This window comes from Amphiura filiformis, chromosome 7 (genome assembly GCF_039555335.1).
Source record: "Amphiura filiformis chromosome 7, Afil_fr2py, whole genome shotgun sequence".
In the NCBI taxonomy this organism is placed as follows: domain Eukaryota; kingdom Metazoa; phylum Echinodermata; class Ophiuroidea; order Amphilepidida; family Amphiuridae; genus Amphiura; species Amphiura filiformis.
Genome location: NC_092634.1, coordinates 67099828 through 67116902, shown reverse-complemented (window position 1 = coordinate 67116902; position 17075 = coordinate 67099828). Strand labels below are relative to the sequence as shown.

General features: G+C 38.6%; 1 protein-coding gene across 1 annotated transcript; it reads right to left on the bottom strand.

The window, feature by feature from the left end:
• Positions 1 to 987: 987 nt before the first annotated feature.
• LOC140157507 (uncharacterized) lies at positions 988 to 6266 on the bottom strand. Its single transcript, XM_072180720.1, has 2 exons — positions 6149 to 6266; positions 988 to 3926 (listed from the first exon to the last, which is right to left on the bottom strand). Exon 2 carries the CDS (start codon positions 3650 to 3652, stop codon positions 1097 to 1099), a length of 2556 nt encoding a protein of 851 aa, XP_072036821.1. The 5' UTR covers positions 3653 to 3926; positions 6149 to 6266; the 3' UTR covers positions 988 to 1096.
• Between the last annotated feature and the right edge of the window lie 10809 nt (positions 6267 to 17075).

Below are 17075 nucleotides of genomic sequence, written 5' to 3'. Positions count from 1 at the left end.
TTCTCAGTCGTTTGAAAAAGTGAAGAGCAAAAAAAAAAAAAAAAAGGTTTTCAGGCGCTAGCGCCCTAAAATCAGCACATTTTGATGTATAGTACCATTTTTAGGTTATTCCTTCATGTAATTTTACACGAAATTAGGGTTAGGGTTAGGGTTAAGGTTAGGGTTAGTTTAGGGTTAGGAATAGGGTTAGGATTAGGGTTAGGGTTAGGATTAGGGTTATGATTAGGATTAGGCTTAGGGTTAGGGTTAGGATTAGGGTTAGAGTTAGGATTAGATTACACGAAATAATTACATGAAGGATCGACCCATTTTTATGCTTCATCAAATTTTTCCGCCCTTTTTTATTTACTAATTCTTTTTGCAGCCCCTTCTTCTTCCGCCGCTCCTTCATTTTGGCCGCCCCATGCTTTTACCCCGGGGGGCTGGCACCCCCAAAGCCCCCCCAAAATACGCGCATGATGTCTGCGGCCCTTTATACATATTATTTTATATTAACATTTTTAACTTATTATATTTCTGTGAGTATGCCGTCAGTTATCACAGTACCAGTGCAGCCAATCTCTGTGAAAGTGGTTGAGCTTTTGTCAGACGTGTCTCAGACTTCATCAGGACTCAGAGACACAACGAAGGACCGCTGCACCGGTACTGTGATAACCTATGGTGTACTTCTAGCAATACTGTGATTATGAGACCTGTCTAGAAAGCCTATCTACCTATTAACATTTTACTATTTGTTTTTTGGTATCTACCAATTAACGTAAACTTGGTCTTACTAGAACTAGCCCCGTTCTCAAACGGCGAACAAAGCAAACAGCGAGCATAGCGAGACTACAGTTGCAAAATCCTTATATCATCATACAGGTATCAAGAGTACATCCCAGAAGCCTGTGCTACATGTAGGTCTTACTAGCATTCACAGACAAAACTGAACAAATTATTGCAATTGTACCGGTACCGCGGTACATATTTATACCCATTGTGTACAAATCTGATCAACTTAACTTTGATCATCAGGTCTTGACTACAATATATTCCCAAGATTATATCATACATTTGTATGTTATCAGAATATAATTTTTATGCATGGTATTATAATTTAGTGTTCTTTAGAAAACTGAATAAAGGAGTCTACCATTGAGTAAAAATCAGATCGTCTTGGATCTGTCTGATGAGGTAACCCCCCTACAGATTTGCCTTGCAGTGTTTCTGGACCCTGCCTTGTGCTAACACTGCCTCTATGATCACTGCTCCCATGTGGACCACTTTCAGCTTTCTTACCGGTACTAGTTCCCAAATTTCTTGGGTTTTCATTACCTTGCTTTACCTTTCCTTTCCTTTGATGACCTGTGCGTTTCTCACCCAAATGAACCTGTTTGATATGTCCCGATCTAGTACTGCTAGTGCCAAATCGTTTGTGACAGTATTTACACTCAAAACGACGTTCCCTGGTGTGCACAACTTTGTGATTTGCAAGATCTGCACTTGAAGAAAATGCCTTGCTACATACCTCACATATGTAGCTTTTGATTTCGGAATGTTGAGCTTGTTTGTGAGCCCGTAAGCCGCCAGGCGTGCGAAAACGTTTTCCACATGGTTTGCAATGGTAAGGTGTAGCACTGGTATGACTTACTTCGTGTTGAAGTAGATTGCCTTTACTTTTAAACTTATGTCCACATTGTGCGCAAACAAACTGGTAACCAGTGTGCTCTTGTTTGTGCATCTTTAACAACATGAAACAAACAAACCTTTTGTCACAAAATTCACATTTATATGGTTTCTCCCCTTTATGAAGTCTTTCATGGCGATCCAAACTAGATTTTCCATTCATTTTCTTGCCACAGAATTGGCAAACCAATAACCCTTGTCCTGTGTGGAGGCGCTTGTGTTTATCTAACGCCTCCTGTGTTTTGAAAGATTTATCACACTCATCACAGAGGTGTGTATTTTCTTTATGGCTCTTTAGGTGTTTGTTAACATACGTCATACTGGTAAACTTCTTCTGACATAGCGGACAGGGGACCATCTTTTCAGTGGTGTGTATAAACTGGTGTTGAAGCATATCTCTCCGAGTTGTGTATGCTTTTTCGCACCATTCGCACCTAAACATTTCATCGCCATGAACATTTCTTTCATGGGCCTTGCATTCTTTCAACTTGTCAAATATTACACCACATTCTTTCCTACTACATGTGTACACTTTAGCCGGCTTTAGCTCAACTGGTTTCTTTTGACGAAGACGTTTTTGTCCTTTAGGCATATACTCTGGATTAGAACCAGGTTCAGATTCATCTTCGTATTCTATCTTAGGCTGACCTCGTTTCCGTTTGATCGGCAGTAGTGTATCTTTTGCGGTATCTTCTTTGATGACAAGTTTTTTGGGTCTACCTCTTTTCCTTCTGTGTGGTACCCACTCTGCCTCGTTTGGTAGGCTTGATACCGATGCTTCTAGGAGCTTTTCCGACTTGTTTTGTACTAAATTCTCTCCACTCTGACCTAAGTTTTCTCCTCTTCCTGATGGATCCTGCTCCTCTCTGATTGCCGCTTCTTCACAAATTGATTTTAAACTCACAAGTGCTGGTACAGATATGTTTAGAAGCGCTGAGTCTGTATCAGGGGGCTCAGTTTTCACTAGTTTTCTTGGTATCCGTAACTTTCTTGATGATACGTTCTTTACATTCTCCTCTAAAGCTCCATGTTCCTTCGCAACATGCTGTTTCCACTCTGTGAAGTTACAGCAACATACATCACAGTTTTGATGACTCCATTTTAATGTTCGGTTGTCTCCTGTTTCAGCATCTGTCCATGTTATGTAAACATTTATCACACTTTCCTTCACAACAGCTTCCAATACATGCTCACGGCTCTTCTCCAGAGTTGCTTTATTTTGATCTTTCAAGTTTTTATCAACTTTGAAATCTCCTTCAGGTATTTTATGCGAAACTGCTTCAGAATCAACTTCTTCAAGTACATAATGATGATTTGCTTTAACTGTCATATTGCTTTTACTGATTTGATTTGACCCCATTGTCAAACACAGAAGTTCATCATCGGAATGCAGCAGGTTGCTTTCACTATGCTTTTCAAGATGAGCTGGGAGATTATGTAATCTCACCACTCCTTTCGTTTCTCGTTTGTTTATTGGTATTTTTACGATTCCATCATGATTACTGTGGCCATCTTGTTCCGTGGTTAGATTTGTTGGCTGATCTGGCTCTATGTTACAAGCACCTTGAGACTCCCTGCAATTCTCCTTATCAACAGACTTCTCTTCCATCACATGGGAAGAGTCCTTCTCCAGTGTTCTGTTACACCTGTCATCTAGACTCGTCTTGTTCTCTTGAAGATCAGTGTCACATGATGCTGTGATGGGATCAGTATTTGTTGCCTGCACAGACTCATATTCCGTGTTAGCTGCACTGAAACTAATATGAACACTCTCTAAGTCTCCAGGGGTACCAGATGGGTCTTCAACAGACTCCAACTCTCCTGGGGTACCAGATGGATTTTCAACAGACTCCAACTCTTCAGGAGTGTCAGATGAGTCTTCAACAGACACCAGATCTCTTTCAACAGACATCAGATCTCCAGGGGTGCCAGATGGGTCTTCAACAGACACCAGATCTCCAGGAGTGTCAGATGAATCTTCTTCCATACTACTGTAATTTATTGTGTATAAGGCGCGGCTTATCCAAGTTTCAAAGCTATGAGCGTGTTTTCGGGCACTATAATGTTACTGCCGAGTACATGTTATTGTATGTGCACAATGTAGCTTTTTAACAGTTAAGGTTGAACTCTTTTCATATGTATAGCTTTACACACAAGCTACACAATTGTACCATGTGATAATAAATTGTTGTGTTTTTACCGGTTTCCTCTTCTATAGTCTTTTAGTCAAGTCATCAAACAGAAGGATGCGAGTAGCACGCCTGAAAAGGATAAGAAGTATTAAAGTGATAATAAAGTAACTTATAAATTCAATAATGAGCAAATGTCAATGAAATGTACATATACCGTACTGTGTTGGCTGTAATAAAATTAATATTAACCCTATAAACAGTAAACAGTCACCCTGGTTTTTTTGCTATCAGAATGGAAAGAAGAAATGAAAAAGGAGAGAAGATGAACAAAGAAGTCAGTTGGTACCCCCGGGATAATCACAAAGCTAGGAAAGCCCTTACAGATAATGATGATGTTCACATGTGCAGCACATGGCAACCCCAATATTGTACTTATTGCAATTTTTTTAAGCCACACCCCCATGGCCTCTTTCATTGGCAATGCCCACTAGTCCTGCCAGCAAGACTTCAGACTTTATCATAAACCTAAATGACATCTATACGGAGCCCAAAATGAGCCCACATATTGTGATGTTTCTTATTTGTGGAATAGATATTTAATAGAGTGCACTGTAACTCTAGGTACCGGTATGACGAGTTACAGTTACTGGAACTACAATGCCCACATGCATGCAACATTGTTTTAGAACCTATGGCATGTAGGCCACACACATGCCAGTTATCAGTGGCATAGCTACCCCCCCCATTATCATTTCCAACACATCTGTGAAATTTTGTATGAAAATTCAATTTTTAAGGTGGTAAAAATGTGGTCAAATTTTGCCATTTTTCGGCCATTTTGGGCCCATTTTAGACAATGATTTTTCCCAAGCGATAACAAAAAAGTGCTTTCTCCCAGCAAATAAGTAAACTGGAATTGTTATGTGAAAAGGATGAAAGTTTTTGTCAAACCATGTTTCCCTTTTGTCAGAAGATGAATTTTGGGTCAAAATAGAATTTTTTCCCAAAAATGCCCCTTCATATGGAAAAGTTTTCCTATGAAAGTCTCTGTAAATAAATTATACTCGACTCCAGTGTGTGCACGCTGTGTGTACAGAGGCGTTCGAGGTCAATGCACAATGCATACATTACTACACAACACACTGAGCAGGGCTGTAATGGAAGAGGGTATGGTTTTTCCCTACGGTACGACGGCATCGTGTAACCAATCGGATTCCTTTTTAGAGAGTAGAATCTGGCAAAGTATTTCTAGAAAATGCCGTTTGAGCCAAGTCAATCAGACTGACTATTATCAAGTGAGGGCCGTCTATAGCACGCTACTTTAATGACACAGGGTACATGTCAGTGTATTTCGCCGTAAATCGAGTGAGAGTTTGGGAATACCTCGTGGTGTTTAGTGCTCCTGTACGACGAGGTCTTTCATCAGATTTCCTTAAGGGGGTACTACACCCCTGCCCAATTTTTTGCCTATTTTTGCATTTTTCTCAAAAATTATAGCGCATTGGTGACAAGTAAGCTATGTATATTATTGGGGCAAGGACTACAACTACTGCACTGGAAATTTTATTTCAGCACAGACAACAGTTGTGGAGTTACAGTCAAAAATGAGGGAAAACCAATATTTGATCAATAAATCAATAACTACTTGCCTTGAGTTGCTGAATTTTCAGTGCAGTAGTTGTAGTCTTTGCCCCTATAATATACATATCTTACCTGTCACCAATGCGCTATAATTTTTGAGAAAAATGCAAAAATAGGCACAAAATTGGCCAGGGGTGTAGTACCCCCTTAAAAATCGGGGAAAGGAAAGTTTAATATATACATGAGACAATAAAGAGTGAGCCAAAAAAATAAAAGACATTCCCTTGATAATAATTGAAGTTGAAAGTGAAAAAAGAAAATTTTCTCCCATTGCTTAACTGTGGGACCCCTTTTATTTGAGCAAAAGAGACTACTTTTCCATATGTTGACCCCTTTTTTGACCAAAACGGTGATTTTCACATATCTCACAGAAAAAAAAATTCAAAAGTGATGTCAATGTTGCATTCTGCTTCCTAAAGCATTGAATCTGTTGTCAATGCTAACTATAAGTACTAGAGCATCTGAAAACGATTCATTTTGGTTTTATTCATCATTTTCTCCAAAAATGGTGTTTTCAGTGGCACAGATTTACATGGGCTTTATTATCAAGTAAAATAAATAGCGCCCTCGCTCAGATGTGCCTGTCCCTACCTGTGCAGCACATGCACGTATGTGACTCGCATTGTGAGTAAGCTTACAATGCTTACGCAGGTTCATTCACTGCATTCGTTGCTTTCTATGTTCCTTATTAAACGCACATGTACTATTACCTGGATTCTGTCGTACAGACATTAGACAGTAATGCAGCAGGAAAGACCACAAACCTATACCTGTATCCGCACAACTTCGTAAAATTCGTCCACAATGACAAAATGTTGTTGTTGACAAGTCGTGTTGCCAGATTGAAATAAATTTATGGACAGTCCCGCAAATAAAAATTCCTTAAAAAGCAATGTACTTTAGTATCGCCCGGGGTTTAGTACGGTAGGCCTACTTGAAAAAATGACCACAAATTTTCCTGGAAAAATTAAGTTTATATGCTTTCCTATGGGGTTGACCCATAATTTTCATGTCAAAAAGGGGGGGCCTGAAATTTTGAGGTCTGTAAAGGGGGGGGGGGACTCCGAAAAATGTTCGCAATGAAATTTTTTTGCATCAGGCCCCCCCCTTACAAGTGTTTGTGAACGGTCCCTAAACACCAAAGGGGGTCTTACGGTGAGACTGGGAAATATCTTACCAAAAAGGAGGTCTTTGTGTGAGACTGGGAAATATTTGGGTCAAAATATATAAAGTTGGTACAAAATTTGAAGAAAAATTAATCATTTGGTGAGAGATTATCAGAAATTTGTCCAAAATTCTTGAAAAAATTTAGTCTTTTGGTGACAGGAAAACAAATTAGGTGGGTCATTGAGCTTCATTTCAGTAAAAAAAAAGGGGTAATTGGGTGAGAGGGAGTTGAAAAATGTGGTCAATGTGGCCACACACCATGATGTCATGTACCAATTTTTAATGAGTGCCCCGGAGTCAAAGTGTGCCAACATTTTTCCCACGATTGTTGGCTAAAGAGACATGAATTTTTACCTTTTATATCAAGGGAGATTAGCACTATAGTAAGAATTCCAATTGAATGAACGCAGCTTTTAACAGCTGCACTCGATTCAACCGCGACCGTATATTGCGTATTTCAAACTACAACGCGAACGCACGACCTTGGATACAATGCTATCCAATCACGAGTGCGTTGGCATGGTTGAATTCACTTCTGCGTTACTCACGCACAGTCGCACACGCTGGCGTACATCGCGAAGTGTACGCAAAAATTCGTAACGCTATTGAAAGCTGCGTTCATTCAATTGGAATTCCCACTATAGTCTTGGGACCCTCACGTGCAAGGGGTATCAAATTCACTGTAGATTCTTCTAGTCCCGCTATAGGGATATCAAATTCACCTCTCACAGTTTTGTCTCCAAAGGGGTAGGCCTATCAAATTTCTGATTCAATGCCCACATTATCTTATTTTTGTTTGGAATTTTTGATTAAAAAGAAGAACAAAATGTGACTTTTTGACATTCTCAAGTCATTTCTGGCACAAACTCCTGGTGAAAACTTTACGCATACGTAGGTGTGTCTGAGGGGGAAAATTTTGCAAAATGAAGGACTCAATTACGCACAATTTAACCTTTCTCTTCTCTTTTTCTCGCCTTTCTCTTCTCTTGTGTAGATTCCATTTAGGCCACCTCTTTTGAAATTCACACACCTTGTGTGAAAGATTAAGGTCATATGTCTTCCATATGGATTTCAACTGCAATATTTCTTTTCAGGGCAATCCATTCCTGTAAATATCGAATGCTCAGTGCCATAAGTGGGTTTGTGCAATGCCTGTGAACATTTGGCAATTTACACACAGTATAAATGTGCTCCTCCGCATTGCAGCTATTGCACTTGCCCACGTCTGGCACTGAGCAGTCGATATATACTATCCAGTAGCGGCAACAAACCGTAATTGATTCCGAGGGAAATGGAGGGGGAAGGTAGACATTTGCTTAAAAGTTTCAGAGGACAGCCGGACAGCCGAGGTGTTTTGGGGGTTGTCCCCATGTGCTACCACTGCCAACCTCCCTTTTTTACAATCATACCCAGGGGTGAGAGAGGGTTCTTCAAAAACATTTGTACGGGGATGTGCCACGCAGACTTTTGGATGCCGACTTTCTGCTGTTTTTGGCATCCATCAGTATACCAATTTTTCACCAAAAACACCCAATAATCACCCAAATTTGCCCTAATTGAGCACTTTTAGGGGCACTATTGTCCAAATGCACTTATTTGTCTCCACCGAAAACCCACCCATCGATATATACCAAAATCGCTGAAAAGGTACCCCAAAACTGTGGCACATCCCCGTTTACCTTCAACCATGGAGAACCCCCTCCAGGAATCATACAAGTACACCACTCATTTATAAGTGAGACAACAATAGGACACTAAAAGTTAAATCATGATTACTATTTTTTTTATTTTGTTCTGTCATTCTCTGCAATCTACAAACTGTAAAAGCATAAAGTAATTTCATATTGACATAGTAAAATTAATTGGTCAGGTACATTTACCTTTAATACAAAATTAAATAGAATTGCAGGTTCTCAGCTAGCACGGTTCTTGATGCAAAACATCAACCACAATGCCTGCACACAAAATTATCAAAAATTTGTGCACAACATTTTTTCAGGGAAAAAATCTAAATTTTTGGAAAATAAATTTTTATAAATTATGCACATTATCAAATATTATTTAAAATAGGACTGTTTTCTTGAAAAATTATAATAAGCACTAATTATGCACATTGAAATTAGATAAATGCTGCAGCAATGATACACACATTTCTCCCCAATCAAAGAAAAATACAGCACTAATTTTTTGGGATTAGAAAAATATTATAAAATTCTGCCAAATGAAACATAGCTTAATCATTCATTTAGTCCTAACTGGAGTAAAAAGAAAAAGTTCACTATTTTACTAATTTCTTGATAAGAGCCAAAAAACATGCATTTTTGGCATGTTTTCTGACAATCGAGGCACAAAAAGCAAAGACAAGCCTAAGCATTCAAAATCTTGAGTATATGCCAAAATTTTGCTCAAATTTTCACTTTTCTGTATTCCTTCAATAAAATGGTTGCTTATAAAATTAGAATGCATAAACTGAAATTAGTCTTTGTACAAGTCTTTGGGCTTTATTGTCACAGCATACTGAAAAACACAATAAAAGCGCATGTTTTTGGCCCTTATCTCTAAATATTGGCCAAATATTAAAATTTGACTTTTATTGCTAGTTAGGACTAACTAAAAGGATTAAGATTTAGCTATGTTTCATTTGGCAAAACAGGATATTTTTTTTAATCCCAAAAAATTAGTGCTGTATTTTTCTGGAAGAGGGAGTAGTTCAAGTCACTATTTACAGTTTTCAAAGGAAAATAGCAAATTTATTGCAGGATTTTCTCATATTCAGAACTCAAGCAATCATGCAATAGTATATACCACACTATCACAGTAAATGCTTATTCTACACATTATCTTTAACACATTACATGAGCTTAGGTACAAGCTAGTAAAGCTACTACTAAATGTAAGATGTTATGGTTATTTTAAAGATTTTTAGTTCATTTTTTACCACTATTTCGTAACATACCATGTGTCATAAACAATGTCGATAAATGTTGTAATCCAAATTTTATGTCGACATCTCAACTTTTTCTGATGTCGATGACAGCACTAGCTTAACCAGCCCAGGGTCAGAAATTCGGCGAGAATCCGAGAATTCAATCTCGCAAAGATTCTCGTCAACAAAAATGCAAGAATCTAAATGGATTCTCATCAATATTTCAGTTTATCATACAAGTTATATGGTGAGAATCCATGGATTCTTGCAAATGTCCACTGGGAGAATCCGAAAGGATTCTCGTACTTGGTTGCGAATTTCTGACCCTGCAGCCCCATCCCATCTTGCAGCACCCCGGTGGCTCTAAGAGATACTTTGTATAGAGACGTACACAAGTTTTATTTTAGTATTCTACAATATTGAAATGCTTTCTGGAGCACTATTTTCATGTCAAACACATAACAACTTATTACTAAATCAAGTAAAAATGTGCTTTGTTGTTTTACTGTAACTCCATTTTATCAGGCTGGTCATCATGAAAGTTATGAAAACATAATGAGGACATAATTATTCAACACATTTTTTCAAACAGAAAGTCTGAACTTTTACCTTTTTTCACCTTTACATATACATGTATTATATAGAAAATACACAGTTGATCTATCAGACATACATGCAAGCAGTCATATTCTGCCCATACCATTAAAACACATACAGACTATACTTGGAACTACAGGGGTGGAATTTCGGCGGGAGTCCGAGAGTCGACTCCCGTAAAAGGCCTATTGCGAGAGTCCATGTGGACTCTCGCTGGAAATGATCGGCTCAGCGAACGTACGTTTAAGTTCAACGCGCCTTAAAACTCAAAGCCTGCAAAATATAAAGGAAAAGTCGCCAAAGACGAAATGGAAGTGAGAGTATAATGACACATATATTAAAAACTTAACTTTGTTAGTTTATTTGTTTGAATGCATTTTACATAGGCCTACATATAATACCTTTTGGACTCCCGCAAGATTGTACAATGAGAATCCATTTACGGGAATCCATGGACTCTCGCAAAACTCTCTTGCGAGAATCCACTTTGACTCCTGTGGCACTTTACGAAATTCCACCCCTGGAACTACACAACACACTTTAAGTTAGGTGTGTGGCATTTTCTTCATGGGGGGGGGGCTGTCCCAAATTTACAAAATCAACGTCAATAAAATTAAGCCCCCCCTATATTTGGCAACAAAAATTTTATGACACCCCCACCACCGATACACGGTACACCTTAAACAGGCTAAAATTGAATTGAAATCAGTCTTTTGAATAAAATAAACACACTATCTGTGGTCATCTTGTGACTCTCTACATTTTGGTCATCAAAAATTTGATGACCCCCCTATTTTTCTTTCCAAAAATTTATGACCCCCTCCAGAATATTTGGGACCCTCCCCCCCCCCCACCCTTTCCGAAGAAAATGCCAGCCCCCTTACTGCATACAATTATTAGCTTATAGTAATAATACATGCAAGGGACACTATATCCACCATATAGCCTGAAATTGGTTATTAACTTATAACCATGCAATGGGCCCTACACAAAGGGGGACTAAACATGATTTTATCATGGTTTAAGTTATATTTAAATAGGGTAAAACAAAGTCAGTTTAGTTTTTTTCATTATTTTCCATATTTACATGTAGTTGGCATATATGCTGCATCAATACCAGTATCAGCAGTAGATAGCTAGCTACTTCAGCAGTAGATACATGTAGATAGCTACTTCATTAATAAATATATCTCAGTAGATAACTAGTTACTTCATTAATAAATATATCAGCAGTAGATAGCTACCTACTTCATTAATAACTGTATCAGCTGTAGATAGCTAGTCACTTCATTAATACCGGTATCAGCAGTAGATAGCTAGCTTAGCTACTTCATTAATACCGGTATCAGCAGTAGATAGATAGCTACTTCATTGATAGGCGTATCAGTAGTAGACATGGTAGATAGCTACTCCATCAATGCCAGCATCATATTGCTAGCAACTGCATCAATACAGCATCAGCAGTAGATAGATAGCCACTTCATCAATACCGTTATCAGCAGTAGATAGCTAGCTACTCCATGCCATCAATACCGGTGTCAGCAGTAGATCTAGTGACTTTATCACTGTTTGTCAATACCAGTAATAGCAGTAGATACAGTGGTAACTCATTAACACGAAGTTGTGCGGAATTCAAATTTTACTTCTTGTTATCAGGAGTTTGTGTTATCCAGTTCTAATAACATGTGAAATGTATGCTTGGGAATGTAAAACATACTTCTTTTTATCAGGAACTTCATGTTAAGAGGGTTTGTGTTAACGAGTTGCCACTGTAGCTAGTCAATTCATCAACACATGTATATCAGCAGTAGATAGCTACCTACTTCATTAATAACTATCAGCTGTTGATAGCTAGCTACTTCATTAATACATACATCAGCAGTAGATACGTGTAGTTAGCTACTTCATTAATACCTGTATCAGCAGTAGATAGCTAGCTACTTCATTGTATACTTGTAAACCCGGCTTGTAAAGCAGTTAGCTCAGTAGATATCTAGCTACCAGGATTTCAGAAATACCTGTATCAGCAGTAGATAGCCAGCTACTTCAATAATACCGGTATCAGCAGTAGATAGCTAGCTACTTCATTGTATACTTGTAAAGCAGTTAGCTCAGTAGATATCTAGCTACCAGGATTTCAGTATTACCTGTAATGTATCAGCAGTAGATAGCCAGCTACTTCAATAATACCGGTATCAGCAGTAGATAGCTAGCTACTTCATTGTATAGTTGTAAAGCAGTTAGCTCAGTAGATATCTAGCTACCAGGATTTCAGTATTACCTGTATCAGCAGTTAGATAGCCAGCTACTTCAATAATACCGGTATCAGCAGTAGATAGCTAGCAACTCCCATCAATACTGGTATCAGTACTTAATAGAAAACAATATTCTTTACGGTACAAATGATTTAAGCTTATGAAGTACCATACCCAGATACATCCTTACAAATTCTTTGAAATATGTGACATGATCAAGGGGAATGAGTCACATGTCGACCCTGGTCGAAAATGAGTATTACACATGCTTCTAAAGAGGACATTTGGAGCTTTCAGAAACTGCAAACCCCATGTTGATACTACTTTTCTTTGTGAAGTTACGTCAATTTATCAATGGCTGAAAACAATGTAAAACAAAAGAATTTTAAGACTTTCTTTGCCAATATCTCAAAATCAATATTAGCGACATCCGACTCATTTCCCTTGATTGTGTCACATATTGCCATGTGACTTTTTCCATGTGAGGTTTTTGTCCATTAAGTCCCATTCAGTGATCCCAGCGCAAGTGTAAAAAAAATAAAATTGTTTATAAATTGCTTAAATGTGAAGGATAAGTCATTCAAATTGTCATTTGATATTTTTAGAATGAAAAAACCCTAAGAAAACAGCAGTATTGACGAAGTTGCAGCCCCATTCAAATACATGTACACATAGCTAATATGTACTGTCAGTATGACAGATTCATGAATGTAAAATGCCTTATTCTGTTTTTTAAATACACAGCTTTTGGCTTAACCACTAGCAGGCTATGTTAACACATCTATGACAATGACATACATGTAGGTACCAAAATCTGAATTTTGTAATTTTTACAATCATACAGATGACCAAATCACAGAATGGGCGTTAAATATTCCTAGAAATTTTGTTTGTCCATCATGTTGGAGCTTCGTACTATCTAGAATTCCGTCTACCCTTAATACAGATATTAACATTACAAGTTATTTTATTTCGACAAGACAGTATGCCATCAGTTAGGATTGTCCTCCACCAACCGACCCTAACCTGGAAAATCTGGAAACAAGTTTTTTTGGCCTTATCACAGTACCAGTGCAGCCAATCCCTGTGAAAGTAGTTGTGCCTCCGACTTCATCAGGACACAGAGTCCAAGACACATCCAAGGACCGGCTGTACTGGTACTCTGATAACCCATGGCATACTCATAGCAATACTGTGATTATGAATCCTGTTGAGAAAGCATATCTCTAATTAAATACTAACATTATTACTATTTGTTTTTTTGGTACCTACCCAATGACATAAACTTGGTCATACTAGCATTCACCAACAAAACTGAACAATTACAAATGTATATCTATATGACTACAGACTACCATTGTGTACAAATCTCTTGCCTACATGTACATTATATTCCAAGATAATATAATACATTTGTATGTCATCAGAACAAATACTAAGTACATTTATTTGCATGTCATCCTAATTTAGTGTTCTTTAGAAAACTGAATAAATGAGTCTACCATTGAGTAAAAATCTGATCGACTTGGATCTCCATGTGCCTGATGGTGAGGTTGTGTGCCAGTATGTCTGCTGTGATCAGGTCTGAGTGGTACCATCATAAGAGGGAATCCCCCTACAGATTTGCCTTGCAGTGTTTCTGGACCCTGTCTTGTGCTAACACTGGCTCTATGACCACTGCTCCCGTGTGGCTCACTTTCACCTTTCATATCTGTACTAGTTCCCAAATATTTTGGGTTTTCATTCAGTTGCTTCACCTGCTGTGACCTCTTGACCTCATCTCTAAATCTTTTTCCTTTCCCTTGATGACCTGTGCGTTTCTCACCCAAATGAACCTGTTTGATATGTCCCGATCTAGTACTGCTAGTGCCAAATCGTTTGTGACAGTATTTACACTCAAAACGACGTTCCCCAGTGTGGACAACTTTATGCTTCGCACGAGATGCGTAGGTTTTAAATGCCTTGTTACATACCTCGCATATGTAGCCTTTGATATCGGAATGTCGCCTTTGTTTGTGAGTCCTTAAGCCGCTGCCCGTGCGAAAACGTTTGTCACATGGTTTGCAATGGTACGGTGTAGCGCCGGTATGACTTCTTTCGTGTTCAAGTAGATTTCCTTTACTTTTAAACTTATGTCCACATTGTGCGCAAACAAACTGGTAACCAGTATGCTCTTGTTTGTGCGTTTGTAACGAATTGCAACAAACAAACCTTTTGTCGCAAAATTCACATTTATATGGCTTCTCCCCTTTATGAAGTCTTTCATGGCGATCCAAACTAGATTTTCCATTCATTTTCTTTCCACAGAATTGGCAAACCAATAACCCTTGTCCTGTGTGGAGGCGCTTGTGTTTATTATATGCCTCCTGTGTTTTAAACGATTTGTCACACTCATCACAGGGGTGCGTCTTTTCTTTATGGGTCTTAAGGTGTATCTTAACATACCTCATGCTGATAAACTTCTTCTCACATAGCGGACAAGGAACCACCTTTTCAGCGGTGTGTAGAAACTGGTGTTGAAGCATATCTCTCTGCGTTGTGTACGTTTTTTCGCACCCGTCATATCCGCATTTGAAGCTCACATGAGATTTACTATGTAATGCGCGATCCTTTATATTCGGAAACATCATTTCGCAATATAGACACTTGTATCCTTCTTTACGTCGTTTTATGTGAGCTTCATGTGAGCTTTCATGCTGCTCTTTCCTCTTAACATTTTGAAATATCTTTCCACACCCCTGAAAATTGCACCTAAACATTTCATCGCCATGAACATTTCTTTCATGGTCCTTGCATTCTTTCGACTTGTTGAATATTACACCACAATCTTTACTTCTACATGTGTACACTTTAGCCGGCTTTAGCTCAACTGGTTTCTTTTGACGAAGACGTTTTTGTCCTTCAGGCATATACTCCGGATCAGAATCAGAATCATCATCATCATCTTCGTATTCTATTTTAGGCCGACCTCGTTTACGTTTGATCGGTACCGGTGGTGTATCACTTGACATATCTTCTTTGATGACAAGTTTTTTGGGTTTACCTCTTTTTCTTCTGTGTGGTACCCACTCTGCCTTGTTTTGTAGGCTTGATACTGATGCTTCTGGAAACTTATCCGACTTGCTTTGTACTAAATTCTCTTCACTCTGACCGAAGTTTTCTTCGCTTCCTGATGAACTCTGCTCCTCTCTGACTGTCGCTTCTTCGCAAAGTGATTTTAAACTCACAAGTGCTGGTACAGATATGTTTAGAAGTAACGAGTCTGTATCCGGAGGCTCAGTTTTCACTACTTTTCTTGGTATCCGTAACTTTCTTGATGAAACCTTCTTTACTTTTTCTTCTAATGCTCCATGTTCCTTCGCAACATGCTGTTTCCACTCTGTGAAGTTACAGCAACATACATTGCAGTTTTGATGACTCCATTTTAATGTACGGCTGTCTCCTGTTTCAGCATCTGTCCATGTTATGTAAACATTTATCACACTTTCCTTCACAACAGCTTCCAATACATGCTCCCGGCTCTTCACCAGAGTTGCTTGATTTTGTTCTAAATATGGGATTTCTTTCGACTCTCCTTCAGGTATTTTTTGTGATACTTCTTCAGAATCAGGAACTACACAAACTTCTTCAGGATCATCTTGATGAGCTGCTTCAACTGTTTGATTGTCTTTACTAATTTGATTTGACCCTTTCGTCAAACACAGCGGTTCATCATCATAATGCAGCACATTGCTTTCACTACGCTTTTCTGGATGAGCTGAGCGATTATGTAATGTCATCTCTTCTTCTGTTTCTCCTTTGTTTATTGGTATATTTATGACTTCATCATGATTGCTATCACCCCCTTGTTCCTTGATTAGATTTGTAGGCTGATCTGCCTCTATGTTACAAACACCTTGAGACTCACTGCAATTCTTATCAATGGACTTCTTTTCCATCACATGGGAAGAGTCCTCCTCCAGTGTACTGTTACACCTCTCGTCTGGACTCATCTTGTTCTCTTGAAGATCAGTGTCACATGATGCTGTGATGGGATCAGTATTTGTTGCATGCACAGACTCATATCCTGTGTTAGTTGCACTAAAACTGATATCAACACTCTCTAAGTCTCCAGGGGTGCCAGACAGGTCTTCAACAGTCTCCAAACCTCCAGCAGAGCCAGTTGGGTTTTCAACAGATTCCATATCCCCAGGAGTGTCGGATGGGTGTTCAAGAGATTCCAAATCTTTAGGGGTGCCAGATGGAGTTTCAACAGACTTCAAATCTCCAGCAGTGTCAGATGGGTCTTCAACAGATTCCAAATCTCCTGTGGTGCCAGTTGGGTTTTTAACAGATTCCATATCCCCAGGAGTGGTGTCAGATGTGTCTTCCTCCATAAATTCTTGTATTTAAAAAGTGGCTTAATCCAACAATGTTGAGTACCTTTTCAGCGGATTGACATCAAGTTACCAAATTGTGCCACGTTATAATCAAATAAATGTCAAGTTTTTACCAGTTTCCAAAGGAGCATTTCTCCTTCCAAAGTTTTTGTCTTTTAATGTTTTGGTACAGGTTCCCAAGTAGAGAGTTCTTTCAACCTCAGTCAAGCACAGAACAGATTAGGACGGAGAGAGCCACACATCTGAAAAGGATAAGTAATAAAGTGATATTAAATGAAATTCAATGAGCACAATAAAAGTGTCACATCATGTG